Source organism: Colius striatus, chromosome 2 (assembly GCF_028858725.1).
Source record: "Colius striatus isolate bColStr4 chromosome 2, bColStr4.1.hap1, whole genome shotgun sequence".
Lineage (NCBI taxonomy): Eukaryota > Metazoa > Chordata > Aves > Coliiformes > Coliidae > Colius > Colius striatus.
Genome location: NC_084760.1, coordinates 62747789 through 62768717, shown reverse-complemented (window position 1 = coordinate 62768717; position 20929 = coordinate 62747789). Strand labels below are relative to the sequence as shown.

The 20929-nt window shown below is 40.9% G+C and overlaps 1 protein-coding gene across 1 annotated transcript; it reads left to right on the top strand.

The window, feature by feature from the left end:
- The first annotated feature begins 522 nt into the window (after positions 1–522).
- LOC104562838 (p53 apoptosis effector related to PMP-22) lies at positions 523–17438 on the top strand. The gene is made up of 3 exons (XM_061990696.1): positions 523–791; positions 16351–16494; positions 17184–17438. The coding sequence occupies exons 1-3, from the start codon at positions 581–583 to the stop codon at positions 17396–17398; spliced, it is 570 nt and encodes a 189-aa protein (XP_061846680.1). The 5' UTR covers positions 523–580; the 3' UTR covers positions 17399–17438.
- Positions 17439–20929: the final 3491 nt, after the last annotated feature.

Genomic DNA, 20929 nt, shown 5'->3' with positions numbered 1-20929 from the left:
AACATTGTACTTTTAAATGGAGTCCAAGAAAGACAGATTTCAGCCTTCAGGTGGCAAGTTTCAGAAGCAACCACCTTCTAATGCAAATAATTCCCTGCCATGTGTCCTGTTTTCACCTGCCATAATGCAAATCCCTTAGGAGACAGAAAAGTGTAAACACAGCTGCAAGATGCTCCTGCTGGTGGGAAGTGCAGGAAGGAAAGTGTTAAATGCTGAGGGTAAAGAGCACCTGATTTGTTACCTAGTCAGCAAGGCAGAGAGGATCCCACAGATAAACCCAACCCCAAAGATTCTTCTCCAGCTCAACTGGTTATTGCTCAGTGGGAGCTCTTACTCATCTGAAACTAGGTGGAGCTCCCTCCCTCCCTTCATTCTTCACTCCCTCCCTTTCTCCCTCCCTCCCTCCCTGCTGTGTCTTTCCTGATTAAAAAGCTTTTCTCAAGCATCTGCACACGCGCTCACCCCTAGGTGCTGGCATTCACTTCCCAGGAGCTTTGCAGAAGCACCCATTGCTTCGTGTTACTGAACCTGTGTTGAAGACAGCCATCCTTGTCCCACCAGCCTCCCCCTGCCCTGGAAGATGGTGAAGTACGGCCTCGACTACACACGGTGCAGATGGATCCTACCCCTGCTCCTGGGCATAGGCGTCATCTTTGGTATCATTGCACTGGCAGGCTGGGGCTGGCTGGAGTCGCAGACCTTGCCCTACGTACACCAAGCGTCGTTATGGCAGAGCTGCACGAGGCTTCAGGAGGGTGGGGAATGGACCTGCGAGTCCCTCATGGGTTACGGTAAGCGCCTGCAAGGGTGGTGGGGAGCAGTTTCTGAAAGCAGAGAGTCACATCTCTGAGATCATCTTCTACCTACTCTCCTAAACATACCACCTAATATCTGGCATTGATAGATGAAATTATGGTCTATAGGGACTGCCACCGAAATATGTTAAGGCTTTTGACTAACAGGATGAAAGGAAAAATGCCTTCACCCCTGTGTAGAAAGAAATTCGGTTGCTTTAGGCAGTGGGTTGCATAGTACAAAAAACCCCACACATGGTAACGTAGCAGTGTGTAAAATATTCCAACATTTAAGATTTTCTTGCCATCTTAAAAGAAGCTAGTAACCTCTTCTCACTAATCACTGTTTTCCATAACTTAACAGCTACCGCTGATCAAATGTCCAAGCAGCAACTTGCGTGGCTAAGCCTGGCATTAGTGTGATAAACCAGTCCTGAGTGCCAGCAAGAAATGGGGCGATAAAAATGTAAGATGGTAGGAAGATATTCCCAGGGAGTGTCAGACTGCAAAATGCTGCCCTGAAACAGCTCCAATAGGTGGGTCGTGTGAAAGAGTCTCCTTGTGATTATGAAAGAAAGCTTTAAAAGATGAAAGGATTTCTTGTTTGTACTGAGTTTTGGTTAAGTCTGATATTAAACATGTTGACCCAGGTTCAACCTTCAGCTTGAAAAGGTGGAAACCACTGAGTCTGGGAGAATAGGCCAAGAGAAGGATGTGCCCTGTTTCTTTCTTTCTCTCTTTCTTGTTTTGTTTTGTTTTGTTTGTTTGTTTCCCATATATATCTGCTATTGGCCAAGTTGTTGTGAGTGATGGACTATTAGCTGCAGACAGGAGGAAAGTTCAAGCACTCTTACAATTTATGCTAATTCAAATTAAACAGAAGAACATTAAATCTCAGAAGCTCAGGTGCTCTTGTTGAAAATGAGCATAAAAGCACTTGCAGAAAAAAATCTCAGGGAAAATTTATTACAGCTTGTCATTGATCATGAAAGTTTATCATAGACAGTCAAACTTTACCTTCTATGCACAGAATTCAGCACTAATGAGTTAGTTGTAGCAGGCCTCCATGAACATAGGGCTCTGGGACAAGATCCTACAAAGCTATTTGACATTTCACTCCCTCCCTTATCCTGCCTCTTACTTGTTTAATTTCTGCAGCTCAGCCTCACACTGAACAGCATCTACAGGCAAAGCAGTGAGATCATCATCTATGTAGACTATTCTGCAATGTCTGGGGTTGCCATGGATCACATCCACAATAAATCTAACACTTCTAGCACAGAAATGTTGGACTTAGTACACACATGCAGAATATTCTCCAATGTGTGCACTGGAGAGTCAGCTGATGCTTCTGAAAGCATCAGAAGTGCTGTGCACGTGCTGCATGGCAGCACTGTGCTCTCAATGGGCATGTGTCTATCATTTGACCTCTTCAAGCTTCCTAAACACCCATGAAACCTAAGAAACCCTCCTGAACAAAATTTCCAGGTGGAAAAGGCAGATATGACTGGGGCAATGGAGTCATTTAGCCAATGGGACAGTATGTAAAGCCTGTTTGTAAAAAATGTGTGCATAAGCCAAGTGATAGTGGTTTATGTTGCCAGGCTTCTGCTCCTGCAAGATCACACTATTACAAGAGGAATCTCTGCCATTGCAAGGCGGGGTTACCCCTGACCCATAAGAGATCTGTAGACCTGACCGTTACAGATGCAAACACATGTCACTGTCCTAATCATTTCCAGCCCGTTTCTTCAGACATCTTCTCTCCCGTGGTGGATGTATTTAGATCTATTCCTGTCCTACCTTTTCCTGTCCTATAGTTCTGTTCTTAGTTGATGTGGTGTTGGGATTTTTCTTCCTGAGATTCTGACTTTCCTCACACAAGGTGCAGGTGCCTGATGCTGATCCCAAAACACCAGGCTGTAAGACAGCATCTCGCTTGTGATCATTCAGGTCTTGTGTTGATCCTGGTTCTACCTGACTCGATGCTGAAACATGGGGTTTTCATAATTCTGGGATTACATTTATCTACAATACTCCAGAAAGGTCATAGAAAAAAAGCATTCAGCATCATGTTCTGTGGGATGTTTAACTTTGTCATGTGCCAAGCTACACACAGTGCTAGATAAACAAAATGTAATTACATGCCTTCCTGAGCATAGAGACAAAAGATGTGATGTAAACAGAAGAAGTATTTTACATCTTCTCTGAGAATAACTGTCTTTTTTTTCCATCCCCTCCACAGTTTTCCTCTTGTTTCCTCTAGGCTCTATTCTCAGCTTCTCTGCCTAATCTGCCACAGCCTGTGTAGGTCTTGAAATTCAGTCTTCTTGCAGCAATAGTTTTACTGTTTCATGTGAAATACATGTGTATCCCAGCACTGTCAGTGTATGTTCTTAAAGTGACTTGAACAATGTTGCTATCTCAGTCCACTACAGATATCTTCATTCTATTATAGTTAGATATAATTATAACATTCTTGTGAGTTGTTCAATATAATGTGTGTATTAAAATCAAATTCTCCATGTGCAGTGTTGTTTGTAGTTCCCCTGGAACATCTGCTGTTTGGCCTAAGATACGTATATACACAGAAGATAAAAGCCTGACATCATTGATGTTGGTTGGATTGGAAGGGAAGAAAGTCAAAAGTTTCATTGGTTACACCAGTGGAGTTTGGAGTAGCTGCTTAAACTGGCAGAGTTAACACCTCCCAGGGAAGAAAAGAGGCCTGTACAATTCTTTCTCTTTTTTTCCTGAAAGCCAATAGAGCAACTCCACTGGTGCAGTTACCTTCTGTGAAAGCATCTGTGCAACCTTGGTCTTTTGCAAAGTTTATGAACCCTGTGGAAAGTGAGAACATGAGGAGTTTATATGCTCTGTTATCTTCTCCAAGAGTTCATATCTTCTGCCTTAACAATATGACACTCAACTAGACTTTATGAGAAGTCTTTTGCTTTTCAAGCATATTTAGCTCAAATAAATACAATGCTCTAGGAAAAAAAATCTAGTTCATTAGGACACTGACTTGAAATGCATGGAGTTTAGGATGAAAAACAGAGATGCAATCTGTAGCTCTGTGATATTCTGGCACCTGGAACAAATAGAAGTCTCAAGCTTATAACATGATAGAACCTTTACAAAGACAGAAAGACTTTTTTGATAAATAATGAGCACAGCGAGGAATGTATCTGTCTGTGACATGACTGAGCTTGCAAGGAAAATGTAGAAGTTAAATCCCTTCACAAGGCTGGCATGCACTGCCTTGTTTTTCTTGACTTTTTGGCTCTCTAACCTCTCATGAACTAGGTGTGTCTCACAGACCTGCACACAGTTTGTCAGTGTGCAATTTGTTCCATTGCAGGCTTAGAAGGTATTTAAACATGTGTAGGTTTGGTTGGGAGAAAAAAACTGATTTGATTTTGTTAGTCCCAGTGTGATGCACAATAGGATGAAAAACTCATGGCTACTCTTATGTTCCACCTATTCCTGAAGCTCTTCTACATGCATATGCTGCCATTAAAATAACTGCAATCTAAAAGCTTTAAATTTAGGTCAGCTCATTTGCTTGGTGCAGATAGAGATCTCAGGTAGGGGGGGGATCAGGAAAAGGCATTCCCACGTGACAAGTGGGATTCAGATCTTTAGTTGTTTTCACATCAAGATATTCAATCATAGTCTTTTCCTAGAATTTGTGGAGGGTTTAGTGGCTGTAGATGATAGTGGAGGGATAAACGACTTTGCCACCTGGAAAGGACACCTTCCTGCATCTTGTCTTCCACACAAATAATGAGTAGCTATGTTCTCATTCCAGATTTATTTTGGTCCATCAATACTACAAGATAGGATAGCTATTATATTGTGATTGTAATGAACAAAAACTACCTAAAATATGACAATGGGTAAATATGTTTACAGGATAAATAAAAGAAAGGAATAGTGCAAAAGGTAGTATCCTTTGGAAGAAGGAAATATTCTACTTTAGTCTCATAAGAGCCCCACTGATAAGATTTTCATCCCTGTTTTGCCTATATCAAGCTCTTAGGTCCGAAGATTTTTTTTCTATGATGAAGCACCATTTATTATTTTGAAGGAATAACAAAATGGAAATCATGCTTGCTAAAAATCCCCAGCTAATGACACAACAGCAAAGTACACGGTGTGGTTGGGATCAGTCTTCGAGCAGCAAAGCACTTCACTTGGTACTACACCTACCACTGGCCTTGCACTGCTGGCCCCACAGATCTCCCTCTGGAAAACTAACTTCTCCAACAGACCAGTGACTCATCACACCTGGGGCACAGGTCAGACCAAACACCAAGATTTCCCGTTGCCACACTGTCTACATAAAACTGTTTTGGTTTCCCCCATGTTCCTGTCAGATCTGACAGCCAGCATCTAATCCCAGGTGTGGGGAAGCCCTCACTTGCCTCAAGCCAAAGCAAATGCCTTCAGCTGAGTGACAGAGGGATATTTCCAGAGGGATGGGCTGGTAGACAGCCCCTTCTCAGAAAAGCCTAGGAGGAGAAGCAGGATGTCCCAGCTGCTCTTTGGTGTCTGAAGGGTGGGTGTCAAGAGGATGAAGTCAGGCTCTTCTCCATGATGTCCAATGATAGGACAATGAGTACAAGCTGAAACATAAGAGGTTCCAAAGAAATACAAGGAAGAATTTCTTCACTGTGAGGGTGATGGAGCACTGAACAGGCTGCCCAGATGGGTTGTGGAATCTCCTTCTCTGGAGAAGGAGACATTCAATACCCACCTGGACGAGTTCCTGTGTGACCTACTCTAGGTGGTCCTGCTCTGGAAGGGGGATTGGACTGGATGATTTCTTGAGGTCCCTTCCAATCCTTAAGATTCCGTGAGTCTGCAATTCTGTGAGTGTCTGCATGTATGGATAAAAATGAAGCAAACAAGTAACTGTGCTTTTAAAGTAGTGACCAGCTCAATTCACGGGGCCTTTATTGTAGATTTTCCCTGAATTTAAAGTTCTTCACCTAAAGGCTTTCAGAATTTGGTAAAATTCAAGTAGATTTGGAAAAAATATCTTTGCAGCTGAGAAAAAAAGCTGGGGAGGCTTCTGATCAGTTCAAGGAAGCCCATGGGATCGAGCCCATGGCTCAGGATGGAGCCTGGCCCTATGCTCATTGCATTGCCCCGATTACAGGGTGAACCTAGATTCCTTTGACACAGGGTGAACTGAAAACAAGAAATTGTTGCTGCTCCTGCTGCATTGTAGCATGGAACAGTTATATTTATATACAGTGATTGCCAGTAGTTTTAATGACAGTCTGTAGAGAAGCACATAATTCCATAAGACATCAGTCTCTTAAAAGTGTAACGTTATCTGGGAATAACCAGTGAGAAATGAGATTACAAGATTAGTTACTTAATAAGGTAAAATATTAAATCTTTATTCAAAACCTAGAATTCTAGGAAATGCAGGCTCAATTAAATGTATCTAGTAATGAAAAGATCACAACAGCAGTGTGTTTAAGGAACTCCGATGCAAGAAAGACAAATTTGACTTTTTTCCCCAGATTGTAGGAGACACTCTTGTTACTGTAGAGGTGTAAGAGGAGAGAATCAAGCCCAGAGCTTTTAATTACCATGGCAATATTCATTCCTCATCTGCAATCACTAACATGCTTTCCCTTGTAATTTTAGGGTTTTTCCTTTTATATGTTTAGTGGCAGATTCATTTAGTCAGACTCTTTTCTAAATAACAGTTACTCACTTCAGCAATTAACTCCACAGAGAGCAATTGCAGACCGCATCCTGCTGTTTATTATCCAACCTTCCTTTAACAATTACAGCTAAATTGGGTGAAGAAATATCAATCATATAGAGGGTTCTCATCTGCCCATCAGGAGTTATGAACTGCTGGTGTTGAGGACTTCATGAAGATCCTCACTGTAAGTCCTTGAGAAGACACCATTCAGTTGCAAACACAGAGGCACCTCTGCTTAAAATGTGTGGAAATTTGTGGCTAAACTCTCGTTTCTCTCCATGTCATCTCTTCCTCTGAAGTAATCTGATAAAGCAAGGCTATAATAACCTCTCCATAGTCTGAATAGTGATAAGGGCTGAGAGATGGATTTTGAATTCCAATGTAGGGTTAAACAGTCAGATTTACATAAGCAGGAAAGCAGTTATGATGGAAGTCATTACCAGACCACTCTCCATCATCTTTAATAAGTCATGGAGAACAGGAGAGGTACCTGAGGACTGGAGGAAAGCAAATGTCACTCCAGTCTTCAGAAAGGGTAAGAAGGAGGAGACAAGTAACTACAGACTGATCAGCCTCACCTCCATCCCTGGAAAGGTGGTGGAAGGACTTATCCTGGGTGCTGTCTCCAGGCATTTAAAGGACAAGAGGGTCATTAGGAGCAGTAAACATGGTTTTACCAAAGGGAAGTCATGTTTGACCAGGCTGATAGCCTTTTATGTAGAGGTATCCAGGTGGATAGATGGTGGCCAGTGCAGTGCATGTGGTCTAACTCAGTTTCAGTAAAGCATTTGACACCGTCTCCCACAGCATCCTCACAGCAAAACTGAGAAAGTGTGGGCTGGATGATCAGGTAGTGAGGTGGGTTGTGAACTGGTTGAAGGGAAGAAGGCAGAGAGTTGTTATCAATGGAGCAGGGTCTAGTTGGAGGCTTGTGTCTAGTGGAGTCCCTCAGAGGTCAGTGCTGGGACCAGTATTGTGCAATATATTCATTGATGACCCTGATGAGGGAACAGAGGGCACTGTCAGCAAGTTTGCTGATGATACTAAACTAGGGGGAATGGCTGACACACTAGAAGGCTGTGCTGCCATTCACAGACCTGGAAGGGCTGGAGGGTTTGGTGGGTAGAAATGTAATGAAATTCAACAAGGGCAAGTGTGGAGTCTTGCATCTGGGAAAGGATAACCTCATGTACCAGTACAGGCTGGGGAATGAACTCTTAGAGAGTATTACAAGGGGAAAGGGACCTGGGGATCTTGGTGGACTGCAGGATGAGCATGAGGCAGCAATGTGCCCTCGTGACCAAGAAGGCCAATGGCATCCTGGGATGTATAAGAAGGGATGTGGACAGTAGACTGAGAGAGATTCTCCTCCTCCTCTACTCTGCCCTTGTGAGACCACATCTGGAATATTGTGTTCAGTTCTGGGCCCCCTTGGTTCAAGAAGGACAGGGAGCTGCTGGAGAGAGTTCAGCATAGGGCCATCAAGATGGTGAAGGGAGTGGAGCATCTTCCTTATGACGAAAGGCTGAGTGGGCTGGGGCTCTTTAGCTTGGAGGAGACTGAAGGGCAATTTCATTACTGTTTATAGATATGTAAAGGGCAGGTATCAGGAGGATGGAGCCAGAGTCTTCTCAGTGATGTCCAATGATAGGACAAGGGGTAATGGGTGCAAGCTGAAACATAAGAGATTCCAAAGAAACATAAGGAAAAACTTCTTCACTGTGAGGGTGATGGAGCACCAGAACAGGCTGCCCAGATGGGTTGTTGAGTCTCCTTCTCTGGAGACATTCAAAACCCAGCTGGATGAGTTCCTGTGTGACCTACTCTAGGTGGTCCTGCTCTGTAAGTGGGATTGGACTAGATGATCTTTCAAGGTCCCTTCCAACCCTCAAGATTTTGTGATTCTGGGAAAAGGAAAAAAACTCTTAAAACAATGTTTCTTCCACATTTCCTTATCACTTCTCACTGACAGCTTGCATTGTTCTGAGCAACAGTGAATTTTGTAAGGCCATATTTCTTTGTTAAGTACCATTACAAAGTCTCTCATCTGTCAAAAATTGCCATGGACTCAAGGTAGTTTGTGGAGTGACAATGGTAACCTATGTCCCAGAGGTTTCTGGCTTCCTTCTGCTGGTACTAAATAACACTTCACATCATACACAGCCCTGCTGAAGTACTACTAATCTGCAGTTGAATGCATCTAATGTCACCTATTGTGTTGAATATACACAGTGTGCCCAAATCCCCAAAATGTAAGTCTCTGCAGTTTATTAACAACCCCATCATCAATATGCAGCAAGTGATGGAGTTTCAGGATGCATTGTAAAATGCTGTTTCATTTGCAAGAAGAGTACATAGAGTATGTGATGTATTTTATGATAACAAAGTGCCATTTGTGCTGGGTTGGGCTTTTGCAAATGGTAAATTTTTGTTACTACCAGAAAATGAAATGCAGATTCACAACTACTCTCTACCAGAGAGAAACTCCCTAGTGCAGAAAGCAACTTTCAGCAAGATTTCAGAACAGAGTTTGCTTACAGTATGAAAACTGCAGATCAAGAGTTGCAGATCAACAATACTTGATGCGTATGTAATATGATATGTAAAGTCAGTGTTCTTCAGCCTCAGTTGGTCTGGGGAATATAAAACTTTAAAAGAGCTTTTTTGGAACATTTCCATTCTACTGTTTCAATTAAGAGTCCTAGTTCATACCCTGTGTTAACAAAGAAATTGTCTCTGTTTGAGCCACATTAAATATTTTAACCCAACTTTATCTCAAGGGCAGTTAGGGAGCAGGTACATTTTGCTACTCTGATAAACTGAGCCACTATATATGTACTGAATAATTGATAATCTATTTTATTTACCTGACCCTCCCAACCCCCATATACACATCCAAGTGTAAGTAACCCTGCTTTAATTTAAAATAAATAGGAAAAAAACAGGAGGAAAAAACATTAGAACATTAAAGTGTGTAAAACTGAACTTTAATCCCAAGATGCTCTCTATGCAACTGCTTCTGAAGATAATGTGAGATAGGAGTACTCCCTGCCTCTCTCATGAGAAAACCTTTAATTTTGAGGCACTGTATGCACATTGTTTTAATAGCTAACTTATTCCCTTGTTGCTCCCTTTGATGATGGCTCTACGCCCTCTGCCACTTCTGCCTCCCTAGTGCTAAGTAAGCATCAGGGAGCAGCCCTCATTAATACAAGAGCCAACTTCTAAGTCAAGCTTGTACATGCCTGGGCTTATGATGAGATGAATTTGAACCACTCCCTCACAATGTAATTGCTCCTCCCCTCAAATTCTAGTTGGAATAGCTGCCAAGCTGAATTGCTTACGTCAGTTAGAGAAGAGGTTTGCAGAAGTACATAAGCCTTGGATGCAGGCTTTGCCTGTATATATCTGTGAGTGAAGTCTGTGGTAGGGAATTAATAGGTTGTTGCTTTAAAGGACCTAAACTGAGCTATCATGTTAGCACTAAGCTGTGATCAAGACACTGCTTTCAGCTAACACATACTGTGCTTTACTGATACATGGCCTACATATAAAGGATCTTTTTCTTACTGATGTATTTTAAAATCATCAGTATTGAGTAATTGCCCTAAAGTCATCTTTTCTCACTTACATGGGACCTGCTACTAATCACCAAGAAACTTTTCCAATGATATTTACCTTAGTGTGAACATAGATAAGTCATTTTCTGCTTCCATGGCTGTGTATTAAGCAGTGGCAAGATAAAAGCTGGTTCCAACTCATGTAAAAAATGGCCCACGTTATGAGATAATACTCTGTTATTAAATGAGAGATTCATATTAACTGCCAATGAATTCTAAAGATTTAATGCTAGGGGAGAAAGAACGGAGTTACCGAAAAAGATGCCAAAAAGAAGGACCAAAAGTTTTGTATTCCACTCCAAATGCTAGAAACTCACACAAAAAAAACCACCAAAAAGGCAAACCAACAAAAAAACCAAAGAAAAATATCCACTACTGACCTTCCACAGGAAAGATATTCAGAAAATGCAATTGTTTTTAAGAATGGTCCAGATGCAGTGAAGATAGAAGCTCAGAGAATAACACACATCCAATCATGTCTTTGATATGCTTTCCTATTTTTTTTTTTCTGTTCATGGTGATTTTCTTAATTTCTATAGCTTTCCTTTGAAATTATTTTCAGTCAATAGCTTTCACTCTGCACATATAATTTATTCATAAGAAGATGCCTTTAATAGTTTCTGATTTCTCTTGGCTGTATTCGAACAGTTACACACTGGTATTTTAGTGCCAGCTCATGTGATCAGCAAACACTTGCAGAGATTTCAGTATTCACGAGTTTTCAAAAAGAACACAGAACACAAAAGTTGGCATGTTACAGAGCCATAATCTCCAGAAGACAGGATTTTGCTCTGTCCAGTGTTGCACAAGTAACACAGAGAATCCAGAGTCCTGGATAACAATAGCTTGCCTATACACCAACAACTGGTACCCTTTTGTCTGATAAATTGAGATGTGCCATCTTAAGATTCAAGCTAAGGAGAACACGTGTTCTTCATGCTCACCTTCACATGGAAACATCTTTGAGGAGAACAAACCAAAATGACACAGATAAAACCTGGCCAAAGTAGTTCAAAATTATGTGCTCTGCAGGGTCCACCACACCCTGTGAAGAACATTAGGTTGAGAAACCTAGGTGAGTTCAACTTTGTTTTCAAAATATATTCTTTCCCTTTAATCAGAGAGACATAAAACAGGCTGAGGTATGCAAACTCAGCCTAGAAACATTCTCATTACTTACAACACAAAGATGAATCACTACCATGACAGATTTTAGTTCTTGTAAGAACTGCTCTGCAAGACTGGAGCTAGAACTGCAGGGTTTGTGTTTCTTTCCATTGGTGGTATGAGGCATAACAAAGCAAAATATTAGTCTGTTATATTTTCTTTCCTCTCCCCCACATTTCTTTTGAATTAAAACTATCCTTCCTAAAACTGTTGCACAGTTCACAGCAGTGGCTGATGTGTTAAAATGATCAGCAAGAACTTGTAGATAATTATTTGTGTCTGTGAGTTGGCAATAAACATTTGTTTTGCTTTCCAGTGCTAGTTGTGTATTTAGCTTCAAGCCAGAAGGAAAACTGGGAGGTGTATGTTCTTATTGATTAGACCAGGAGAAGTATTTCTGAACTCTCTGGGGCTGCTTTCAGAAAATGTCATCCACAGAGAGAGTCTTGATAGTTCATGTGACTTAGGGGTATCAGATCAAGAAAAATAGAAGAATGTAATTGTGAATGTTTTCCCATGTTTTGAACCACGTATACCAGAAACACAGAAATTTGTATTTGTCATGGGGGAAGTAGACTTCACATGCTATTTTCAGGCACAACAGCTCTTTTTTGAAGGCACCATTTAGCTAAGTAAAGACTGGGTCTGGTGGTTCAAAGTTTTGGCTCAATTTACTACTAAACAAGAAAATTTGTCTCTTTTATATGTGAAGCAAAGACAGCATTTACATTTTTGCATGAGGGAGGAAAATCAAGAAGATAGGAAACTGAAGACACTCTTAGTCCTGGATCTCTAATGAAGTCCATTAGCTTCCCTGTTGCTGCAGTCAGCAGTAGGATATTCAGATGTGTTTAAATGGTGCAATATCAGAGGTAGTCATTCTATCTCCACACTGATTTAGATTTAATGGCAGAGTACTATAGCTGCACTATTATTGTGTTCTGTCTCAGCTAATTATCTTGCTCATAAGCTACAGGAAACTCTGTACTGGTATCATAGAATCATAGAATGGTAGGGGTTGGAAGGGACCTTTAGAGATCATCTAGTCCAAGCCTCCTGCAGAAGCAGGTTCACCTAGATCAGGTCGCATAGGAACATGTCCAGGCAGGTCTTGAAGACCTCCAAGGAAGGAGACTCCACAACCCCTCTGGGCAGCCTGTGCCAGGGCTCCCTCACCTGAACAGTGAAATAGTTTTTTCTTATGTTTAAGTGGAACTTTTTGTGTTCCAGGTATGGGGGGGACTCTTTCCACTTCCTAAATTAGCTGAGGGCTCTTGTCACATAGTAGGGAGTTTTAGAAGGCAGGCAGTTACTCTCATTTTCCAGTAGTCACATATTGCTGCCTTCAAGATTCTCACAAATCATTGCTGATTGATATACAAACCACTGTAAATAGAAGCCCTGTCCTTTCTCTGTTTGAGATAGGCATCAAAATGTGGATTCCTTTTGCCCGCGTGAGGTAGCAAGGCCCTGTTTCAAGACAAAATTGCTCAGAAAAATTGCCAGCTAGAAGGAGCTTGCTGGACAGGATGGTGTGCAGCTTCCTACAAACTGTTTCATAGTGTTCATTGGACTTGCTTCAGCTGATAAAGGAGCTGAAAAAGGGAGAAAAGAGACTAGCACAAAAGTGTTACAGGTTCTTGCTGGTATTCAAGGACACTCTTGCATAAACAAGAACATTTTAACTCTTAAAAGGCAAAAATATCACTGTAGTTTTGGGGGGCTGAGAAAACATCACAGAAATTGCTGAATATTTGTATAGACTCAGCTTGATATCCCATAGCCTGTTATTCCCTGTGTTTTTGATTTTATGATGGATGGAATAAATCCTTTCAGCTTTCAACTGCCCTCTATCTAAAGTCACATGCACTTTGATTGGGTGTTGCACCTGTAATGATTCTTTGATCTAAAGTTCATACTTTTAAGAAAGAGCTTTGAAGTTTGAACAACTTATGTATGCTTTTGTTTTGTTTTGTTTTAAAGAAGAAAAAACCTCCCACAACTATGGAAGATAAGAAAATATTTGAGACCAGATTAGCCACTCACTTCTCCGTGTCTTCTGTCCAACTTAATTCATATAATTTTGGCATTTTAAAAGAATTGCAAGTCCTAGTGCTGTCGGCAAGGACACTAAGCTACTCTAGTGCTTCTGGCTGGAACAAGAAAAAATAAGCATCTCAGATATAAAAACAGTTGCAATTATTCCTACGCAGAGCATTTACTGCCTTTTACCCTAGACAAGTAAGGTGTTTGTACATTGTGGTCATAGACTACTGATAGCTGCTACTTTTTGTAAAGGATGAGTAAGTCAGGGTGCTGTTCTTTAAAAAACACCCCATAGTAACTCTTCCATGCAATCCTATTGCCTTACTTGGAGCTGCGTATTGGTTTTCTTCCAACATGGAATTATTCTTTTTTCTGTTTTGTAGCTGTGAGAGTCACAAAATTGGCTCTTAAGTGATTAAGCAATGCCTCTTAACGATGTGAGCATCCTGCAACAAGCGTGTCTCATCTTGCCATCTAGTCAACGCCTGGCAGGCTGGGTGTGCACCCAATCTGCTCTCATACAGTCACAGCATTTGTAACACTACTTCAGGAAAAACACCTGGGCAAGCCTCGTGGAGGAGGGAGATGGTGGCATGGGCAAGATACCACCACCACATCGTACCAGGCACTGCCTCGAGCCCCTAGCTGAGAGGATGCTCCCACCCTGGGGAACGATGCTCTGCCATCAGCTGCTCTTAGGAGCAAGACAGAGCTTTGGCAGACCACATGCTGCCCACGGCACTGGTGACAGCACTGGGTGAGACAAAACCCCCAGGTCTCATGTTACCTTGGGCAGTCAGGTGCATTCTGAGCCTACTCTGGCAAAGGACATCCCTTTGTCCAGAAGTTTTGCATCTAATCACAACCAGTTGTGCACCTAACAAACATATCACCTCTAGAAGTCCTTGTTATTTCACCCTTCTGCCAAAAGTTAGAACTCTTTTGTTCAAGAGCAGTGAGGTCACCACTGCTAAACAACTTCTCTTATGACCAGGTGCCCCTTTTTTTTCTGTTTTAAAGGGGTGACAGAGAGGCCGGGAACAGGAGGATCCTCAATTGGGTAGATTGACCTGTGGCAGTACAAGAAATTCCTCTTCTTGGCTGTTTCATTTCATACTCTGCCTGAGGTGCTGCCCTCCCACCTGCACCTCCACATTGCATACTCTACCTCTGAGCCTCCTGTAAACAATATGAGACAAGAGTTTTGGCTAAAATACAGGGATGAGATGTAGGCACATCTTTTCTGTACTTTTCAATCTCCTTGGGCAGCTGTCTGTTTACAGGAAAAAGAATGCAATTGAAAAGCCCTATAAGCAGACAAATTTTTTTTGGCATAAAGGAGGAAAACAACATGACATGAAACAGAAAATACAGTGCACTAGCTAGCATGGAGCAGGGATCATGAAGCAAGGAGGTGTGGGGTTGTGTATCATAGAATCACAAAATGATAGGAGTAGGAAGAAATCTCTAAAGACCACCTGGTCCAACTCCCTGCTAAAGTAGGTTCACCTAGATTAGATCACTCAGGAACACATCCAGGTAGGTTTTGAAAACCTCCAGAGAAGGAGATTCATACCCTCCCTGGGCAGCCTGTGCCAGGGCTCCCTCACTCTGAAAGGAAAGAAATTTTTCCTTATGTTTAAGTGGAACATTTTGTATTCCGGCTTTTGTCTATTACCCCTATCGGTGTCCTACCAATCACTGGACACTACACAAAAAAGTATTGCCCTATTCTTTTGACAAACATGAAAAGCAAACAAAAAGATAAATTTGTTTTAATGGGCTGATGGTAAGAAAAGTACAGTTGGAAAATCCTGATTCATTTTTCTAGTATAATAGCAGAGGTGGTATGGGGCTTGGAAGAAGAGAGACTGAGCACCACGGACAGGACAGTGGCTTCATGCCTACCCAATGCTTGCCAAGGGGAAGTTAGGACATTTTGCATTTTATCACTTGCATACTTGAAGCAGGTAAATTGGTATTAAGAATCTTAATTTACCCATTTCCAGCAGGAACTTTTAGTGAACAACGTGCACTGAATTTAAGTGGAGTTGTAATTATGGTTAGAATTATTTGGGCTGTGATAATTTTTCAGCACTGCTGCTGTGCACATTTGGTTAGAGACATCACCTTACATAATGTTGGTGAGGGGGTGAAGTCTGTAGATGCCCAGCAGGTTTTGACTGCTTTCTCCATCTACATAAGTAATTTTAAAACTGTCATAATAGTTGTTTTTTTACACTCAGAAAGGGAGACACTTTGGTCTCTGAGCAGTAGTTGCCTCTCAAAACTTGAAATATTAAACGTTTCTTTTTTCAGTTATTACGCCAATACAATATGTTTTACTTTGACATGTTATCCAGAACAAGCTTTTAAAAATGAAACTTTGGATCAAAAGCAGAGGTCAAATTTCCCTACAAAACAGATTCCAAATCTTTTGCTTCATTTATAAGACTGAATTAAACAAAGGCTGAAAGGCAGGTACCCCAGCATTTTAGCATTTATGAACTATTGCCCTACCCTTATATTTGCGTGCCAGAATGGTAGTACTTGTACAAACACTTTTTTTTTAAAGGAAGAGTTTAATTACTTTCAGGGACAGCCTAATTCTCATTGTCCATGCAAAATGCTGACGGTTTTATGGCATCCACTGAGGTAATGACATTTGTTATTGAAGGAGAGTATTGATTCTTACTTTCTTACAGTCATTTTAATCTCTAGTCTTAATTGTTAATTCTGAAGAGTAAGTCCCACTGCATTCTGTATGAGAGGTCAAATGTGGCATTTTTATGCAGTCTGCACTTAGTGAACAGTTTCTTGTGGAACTAAAAAGTTCACCTGTGAGTGGAGAGAAGGCTTTCTTTGTGAGTGCTGATGTTTTTTCACATTTGTTTAAAATTAGCCTTTTGTTATAAATCAGAGAAAAATACTGTAAGGGTTTGGGTTGGAGGTGTTTTCTTTTGTCTTTTCTAATGTATCCTCCTTTTGATTTCAGCTTGGGGAAGAGCTGCTGCTGCCACATACCTGGTTGGCTTTCTACTTCTAGTCATCTGTTTTGCTCTGGCCATCATAGCATTTGCCATTGACACACTTCGGTTCAACTTCATACGCGGGATTGGAGGCTTGCTTTTTGTTGCTGGTAAGGCAGTATATGAAATTAAGTTGAGTTTATAGAATTACAGAATCATAGAATTGTTTCAGTTGGAAAAGACCCTTAAGACCACCGAGTCCAGCCACTAACCTAACACTGCCAAGCCCACCACTAAACTGTGTCTCTCAGCACCCCATCTACATGGCTTTTAAATATCTCCGGGGATGGTGACTCCACCACCTCCCTTGAGCAGCCTGTGCCAGTGTCTAACAACACTCTCAGTGAAAAAGTTCTTCCTAATGTCCAATCTAAATCTCTCCTGGCACAACTTGAGCCCATTTCCTCTTCTTCTAGCATCCATTACTGGGGAAAAGATATTGACCTCCACCTCACAACAACCTCCTTTCAGGTAGTTGTAGAGAGTGATGATATCTTCCCTCAGCCTCCTCTTCTCCAGGCTAAACCACCCCATCTCCCTCAGGTGCTCTCCATAAAAGGAGCTTTTGCAGGTGTATCCATGCTAGAACTGGTATTTTGGTCAGGTGATTCTGTACCTAACTCTTTGCCTGTGTGCACCTGGGCTCTTTATGGAAAATAACATAAATTCTGCCACAGCAGTAGATTGATTTTCAAGTCCTCCAAAAGACAAATAGGTTTAGCTACAGGTATTATGGAGGCAGGCAACATGATGGGTGTTTGTTAGCTTAAACGTTCTTTGTTTTCTTCTGTTTCTTCAGCTGTGTTCTCTGTCATGGGCCTGGTCATTTATCCAGTAAAGTTCTCAACTGAAATTGAGATGACAGGAATCAATATGTTCAGCTGGGCCTATGGCTTTGGCTGGACCACCGCCATCATGGAAATATGCTTGGGCTTCTTCTTCTGCTGCCTTCCTAACTATGAAGATCAGATCTTGGGTAATGTGAAACCCACATATTTCTACTCTTCCCCATAAGTAACAGGAAAAAGGCATTCATATTCCAGAGATACCTGACAGACTAGCCACGTTTTCCAGAATATCGTCATTGGATGTTAGTAGAAAAAGCTGGAAACTTTTCAAATGTGTATAGGAAAACAGTACTGGCATCCTGCAATAAAGTTATCTACTCTGTTTTGGACCTTCATATTTGACATGGGTTGGTTAGATAAAGTCTAAATGTTAAAAAACCTTGTGTTTCCTTATTCATTCCCATTGCATCTTAAATGCATTCATATTTCTAATTAATACAGAAAAGCTTTTCAATCTGATAGTAAACAAACCAACACATAATCTTCCTGAAGGAAAGCAGCTCACAAAAAGTCCCATTTTGTATGTCTCATCTTTAACCTGAAGATTTTTGCATGTTTTTCAAGAGCCAAATACCTTTATCTACTGTCTGACAGAGTATGAAATTAGTCAGCCAGCACTTCATAGCTTTGTTTCCATTTTTCATTCATTCACTTAAGCCATAGGGACAGCATAAGAAATGGACTGTCCATCTCTTTTATCCAGCACAAAAAAGTCAGGACGTGTTTAAGCAGAGATACAATTTCCTTGCAGATCAGGAGTTGAACTGGAGCAGTGTGAGCATAGATATCAAACATTTGTTAAAAGGTCCCTTTTTCATTGGTTTGCTGTTCTGAAGTATTTTAAAAGTGGAATGTGTACACTGTTGTATGTAACTTCAAAATGCATAAATACCCCTTACCATCTCACACTAAGTCTCTCATAGTTAAAATCGCATCATATAACATCTTTCAGTATCTCATACTCCACAGTGCTGCAAGCCTTGATATATCACAAGCGCTGAAGGATGCTTAAGATTCTGATGATTTCTGCCTTGTTAATCCTAACTTTATAATGTTCCATTTCTTCTCTTCAGTGAAAAAATAGGTATTTTTGTTCTGTGGAAAAAGAGGTCTCATCAAACTCCTTAGCAATGGAGGATTATTAGCTTGTAACACATCTGCAGCTTTCTAACTTTGTGTACTTCATGAAAAGTGCCCTGCAAAATGTTCTTTTCTGCAAAGAATGAGACAGAAAAAATTCTTGCAAAACCTTTATACATCTAAAATCAATAAAAACACAGGACTAAACTTTTTTCTTTTTTATCTGATGCAGCTAGCTCCTTTCATTTTTATGGAGTGTCTTCTAAATTTGATCAATAAACACGAGAGGTATATCAGATCAATGAGAAGAGTATATACAACAAAGAATAGCTAGACAAGAACTTGCAAATATATTAAGATGTTTCCTAGTTGGAAGGAAATAAAAATTAAATGGAGTTGAGAAAGTAGTTTGTATAAAATAGCTTGCAATTCTTTGTATAATATTGTTCAGGAAAAAAAAAGCCGAAAAATCTTTTCATTATACTTGTTATACCTAATAAAAGATGGTGTCTGTGTATTATTTTTAAAATGAGTCTTAGCTTTTGTTCTCTACTAAAAGTGGGGAAGTTTGGAAGCCCTCAAAGCCTCAGGCACTTCTTTGGAGCACCTTTGTACACGGACTGGATTTTGAGAGGGGAGAGTAACTTAAAAATCTAGGATCACAGAAGCACACAAGAACAGTGGACTTGCTCTGTTTGCTTTTGGGCTGTGTGGTGTCAAGTCAGTATACATACAGTTCTGTGCTATAGTGTGCTGCAACTTGTTTTGGCGTGGAGGGTAACGTGCTTAGATTCACCAAATAGGAAGCCAGTGTGGTGCTACTCAATGTTTTTGCTTCAACAGATGTGGCAATCCCTTGAGGAAGCAAAAAGGAACTTGAAAAACCAGTGATTGTATTTACAGTTTCTTTAATGTTAGCTAGACACTGACCCAACATCTGGAATTGGGGAAAGGTATACTAAACAAAGTTTAGGAGTGTGACTTCAACCTTGATGAGAGGTTCTAAAATCAATTTTGATGAGAGCGCAAAGCATAATTAAAAAGCAAAGAAAATCTCCAGCAATCATCCCTCCCTCCTCTCCTCTGCTGCTCTCAGCAGCTTCATTGTCTCCTCTCTCTCCTTCTCCTCTGCTTCCTCCTCCTCCCCAACAGCAACAGAGCTGTGTCAGGGCTGGTGGCTGTGGCTCTGCAGGATGTAGCCCCAGCCCCTATTCTCCACTGCCCTTCCTGGGAGACAGAGGGAGTGAAGCACCTTTGCTGACCTCAGCACAACAGCAGGGACTCTAGCAGGCACAGAAGGATGACAGGGGCTAGGGCTCAAGTCCCTGCCTTTAGGTTCGTTTGCTTCCAGTCATGCTGGCCCAATTACCACGGATCTCCAGAAAAACACATCCTAAACCCTGTGGCAGAAAAACAGTGAGGAAAAAATATAAAACTTTGGTACAGATCCCAGTGCTGTCTCCTGTGACTACTGTGATAGCGAACCACGGCAAAAGCAGCATGCAAAATTCAATCAGTTCCTACAGAAAATGAAGCTGAATCCACAAGTCAAGAATGTGCCTCAACTAAAGTGTTAGCTAACTAGATTATCAACCACCTATGTTATCAACTACATTGTTAAATTAGTCTACTGCCAGGTCAAGTAGATTATAAACTACCCAAATTCCTAGATTATTTTGAGCTACATCAGCATCAGAAAGTTTAGATTTTCAAGAAAAGGAAAAATTAGAGGAAGACATCCCTGTAGTTCTGGCTTTCTCTTTGTCTGGGTTCTTGCTCCAAGTCTTGCCTGTAAGAGAAACAGGCACTTAAACCCTAAGAGCAGCACAATAAAAGACTTAAAAGTTTTATTGTGCCTGATGGCAATGCTAAAGAAGGATCAGGCAAGAGTAGATATCTGCAAGATTTGACTTTCCAGAACATTAGTTCTGCTACAACAACAGAAGTAAAGATTCGACTGCCGAAAGCATTGCTGCTGTTCTGTCAAATTAAGAATTAGAGAAACATTCTCCAAGAAACACATTTTATCTAATGCAACTATACTACTGGCAAGCAAAAGAAAAACTATGCTCAAAACAAGTGGAGTGTCAAGCAGCCCTACTGAAGAAGAAAGAAATAATGAAAACTTTCCACTCCTAAGTTATTGCACTTAATTTAGTTTCTAGTGTTTCTGTCAGAGCCTGTATAACATGTGAACATCTTCATCTTTTCAATGTTCTCTGCCAATATGTGCTTATTTCACTATACATGTTTCAGACACCTGCCACTTAATCTTAAAATACAGCCTGCTTAATCAATAATTCAAATGTAGTCTAGTTTGCACCCATATTAATGTTGTACACATTTTGTTATATGGACTAATGCTATGAGTGAAGTTTTGACCCTGTTGACATTATTTGCAAAAGGTTTATTGATTTTCTTGAGGCTGACATTTCATCCTTGAAGTGCAAACCTTTTTTTTTCACATGTGCTCACAATCAATAGCATCTCTATGGGATGCTCCATTGATTTCAGCAGGTCTGTTTACTTCTAGTGTAAGACATTGGTCCTTACAAGGTAAGGAACAAGAGTTACAGCAGATAGGATAATTCCAAGAACAAAGGACAATTCAATGTCT

What these genes read in the sequence shown, in the direction of transcription:
- LOC104562838 (XM_061990696.1), top strand. Translation starts at nt 581, where the DNA reads ATGGTGAAGTACGGCCTCGACTACACACGGTGCAGATGGATCCTACCC. An exon ending in CGAGTCCCTCATGGGTTACG is followed by an intron (nt 792 to 16,350) that starts GTAAGCGCCTGC and finishes TTTTGATTTCAG; the next exon opens with CTTGGGGAAGAGCTGCTGCT. An exon ending in AGGCTTGCTTTTTGTTGCTG is followed by an intron (nt 16,495 to 17,183) that starts GTAAGGCAGTAT and finishes CTGTTTCTTCAG; the next exon opens with CTGTGTTCTCTGTCATGGGC.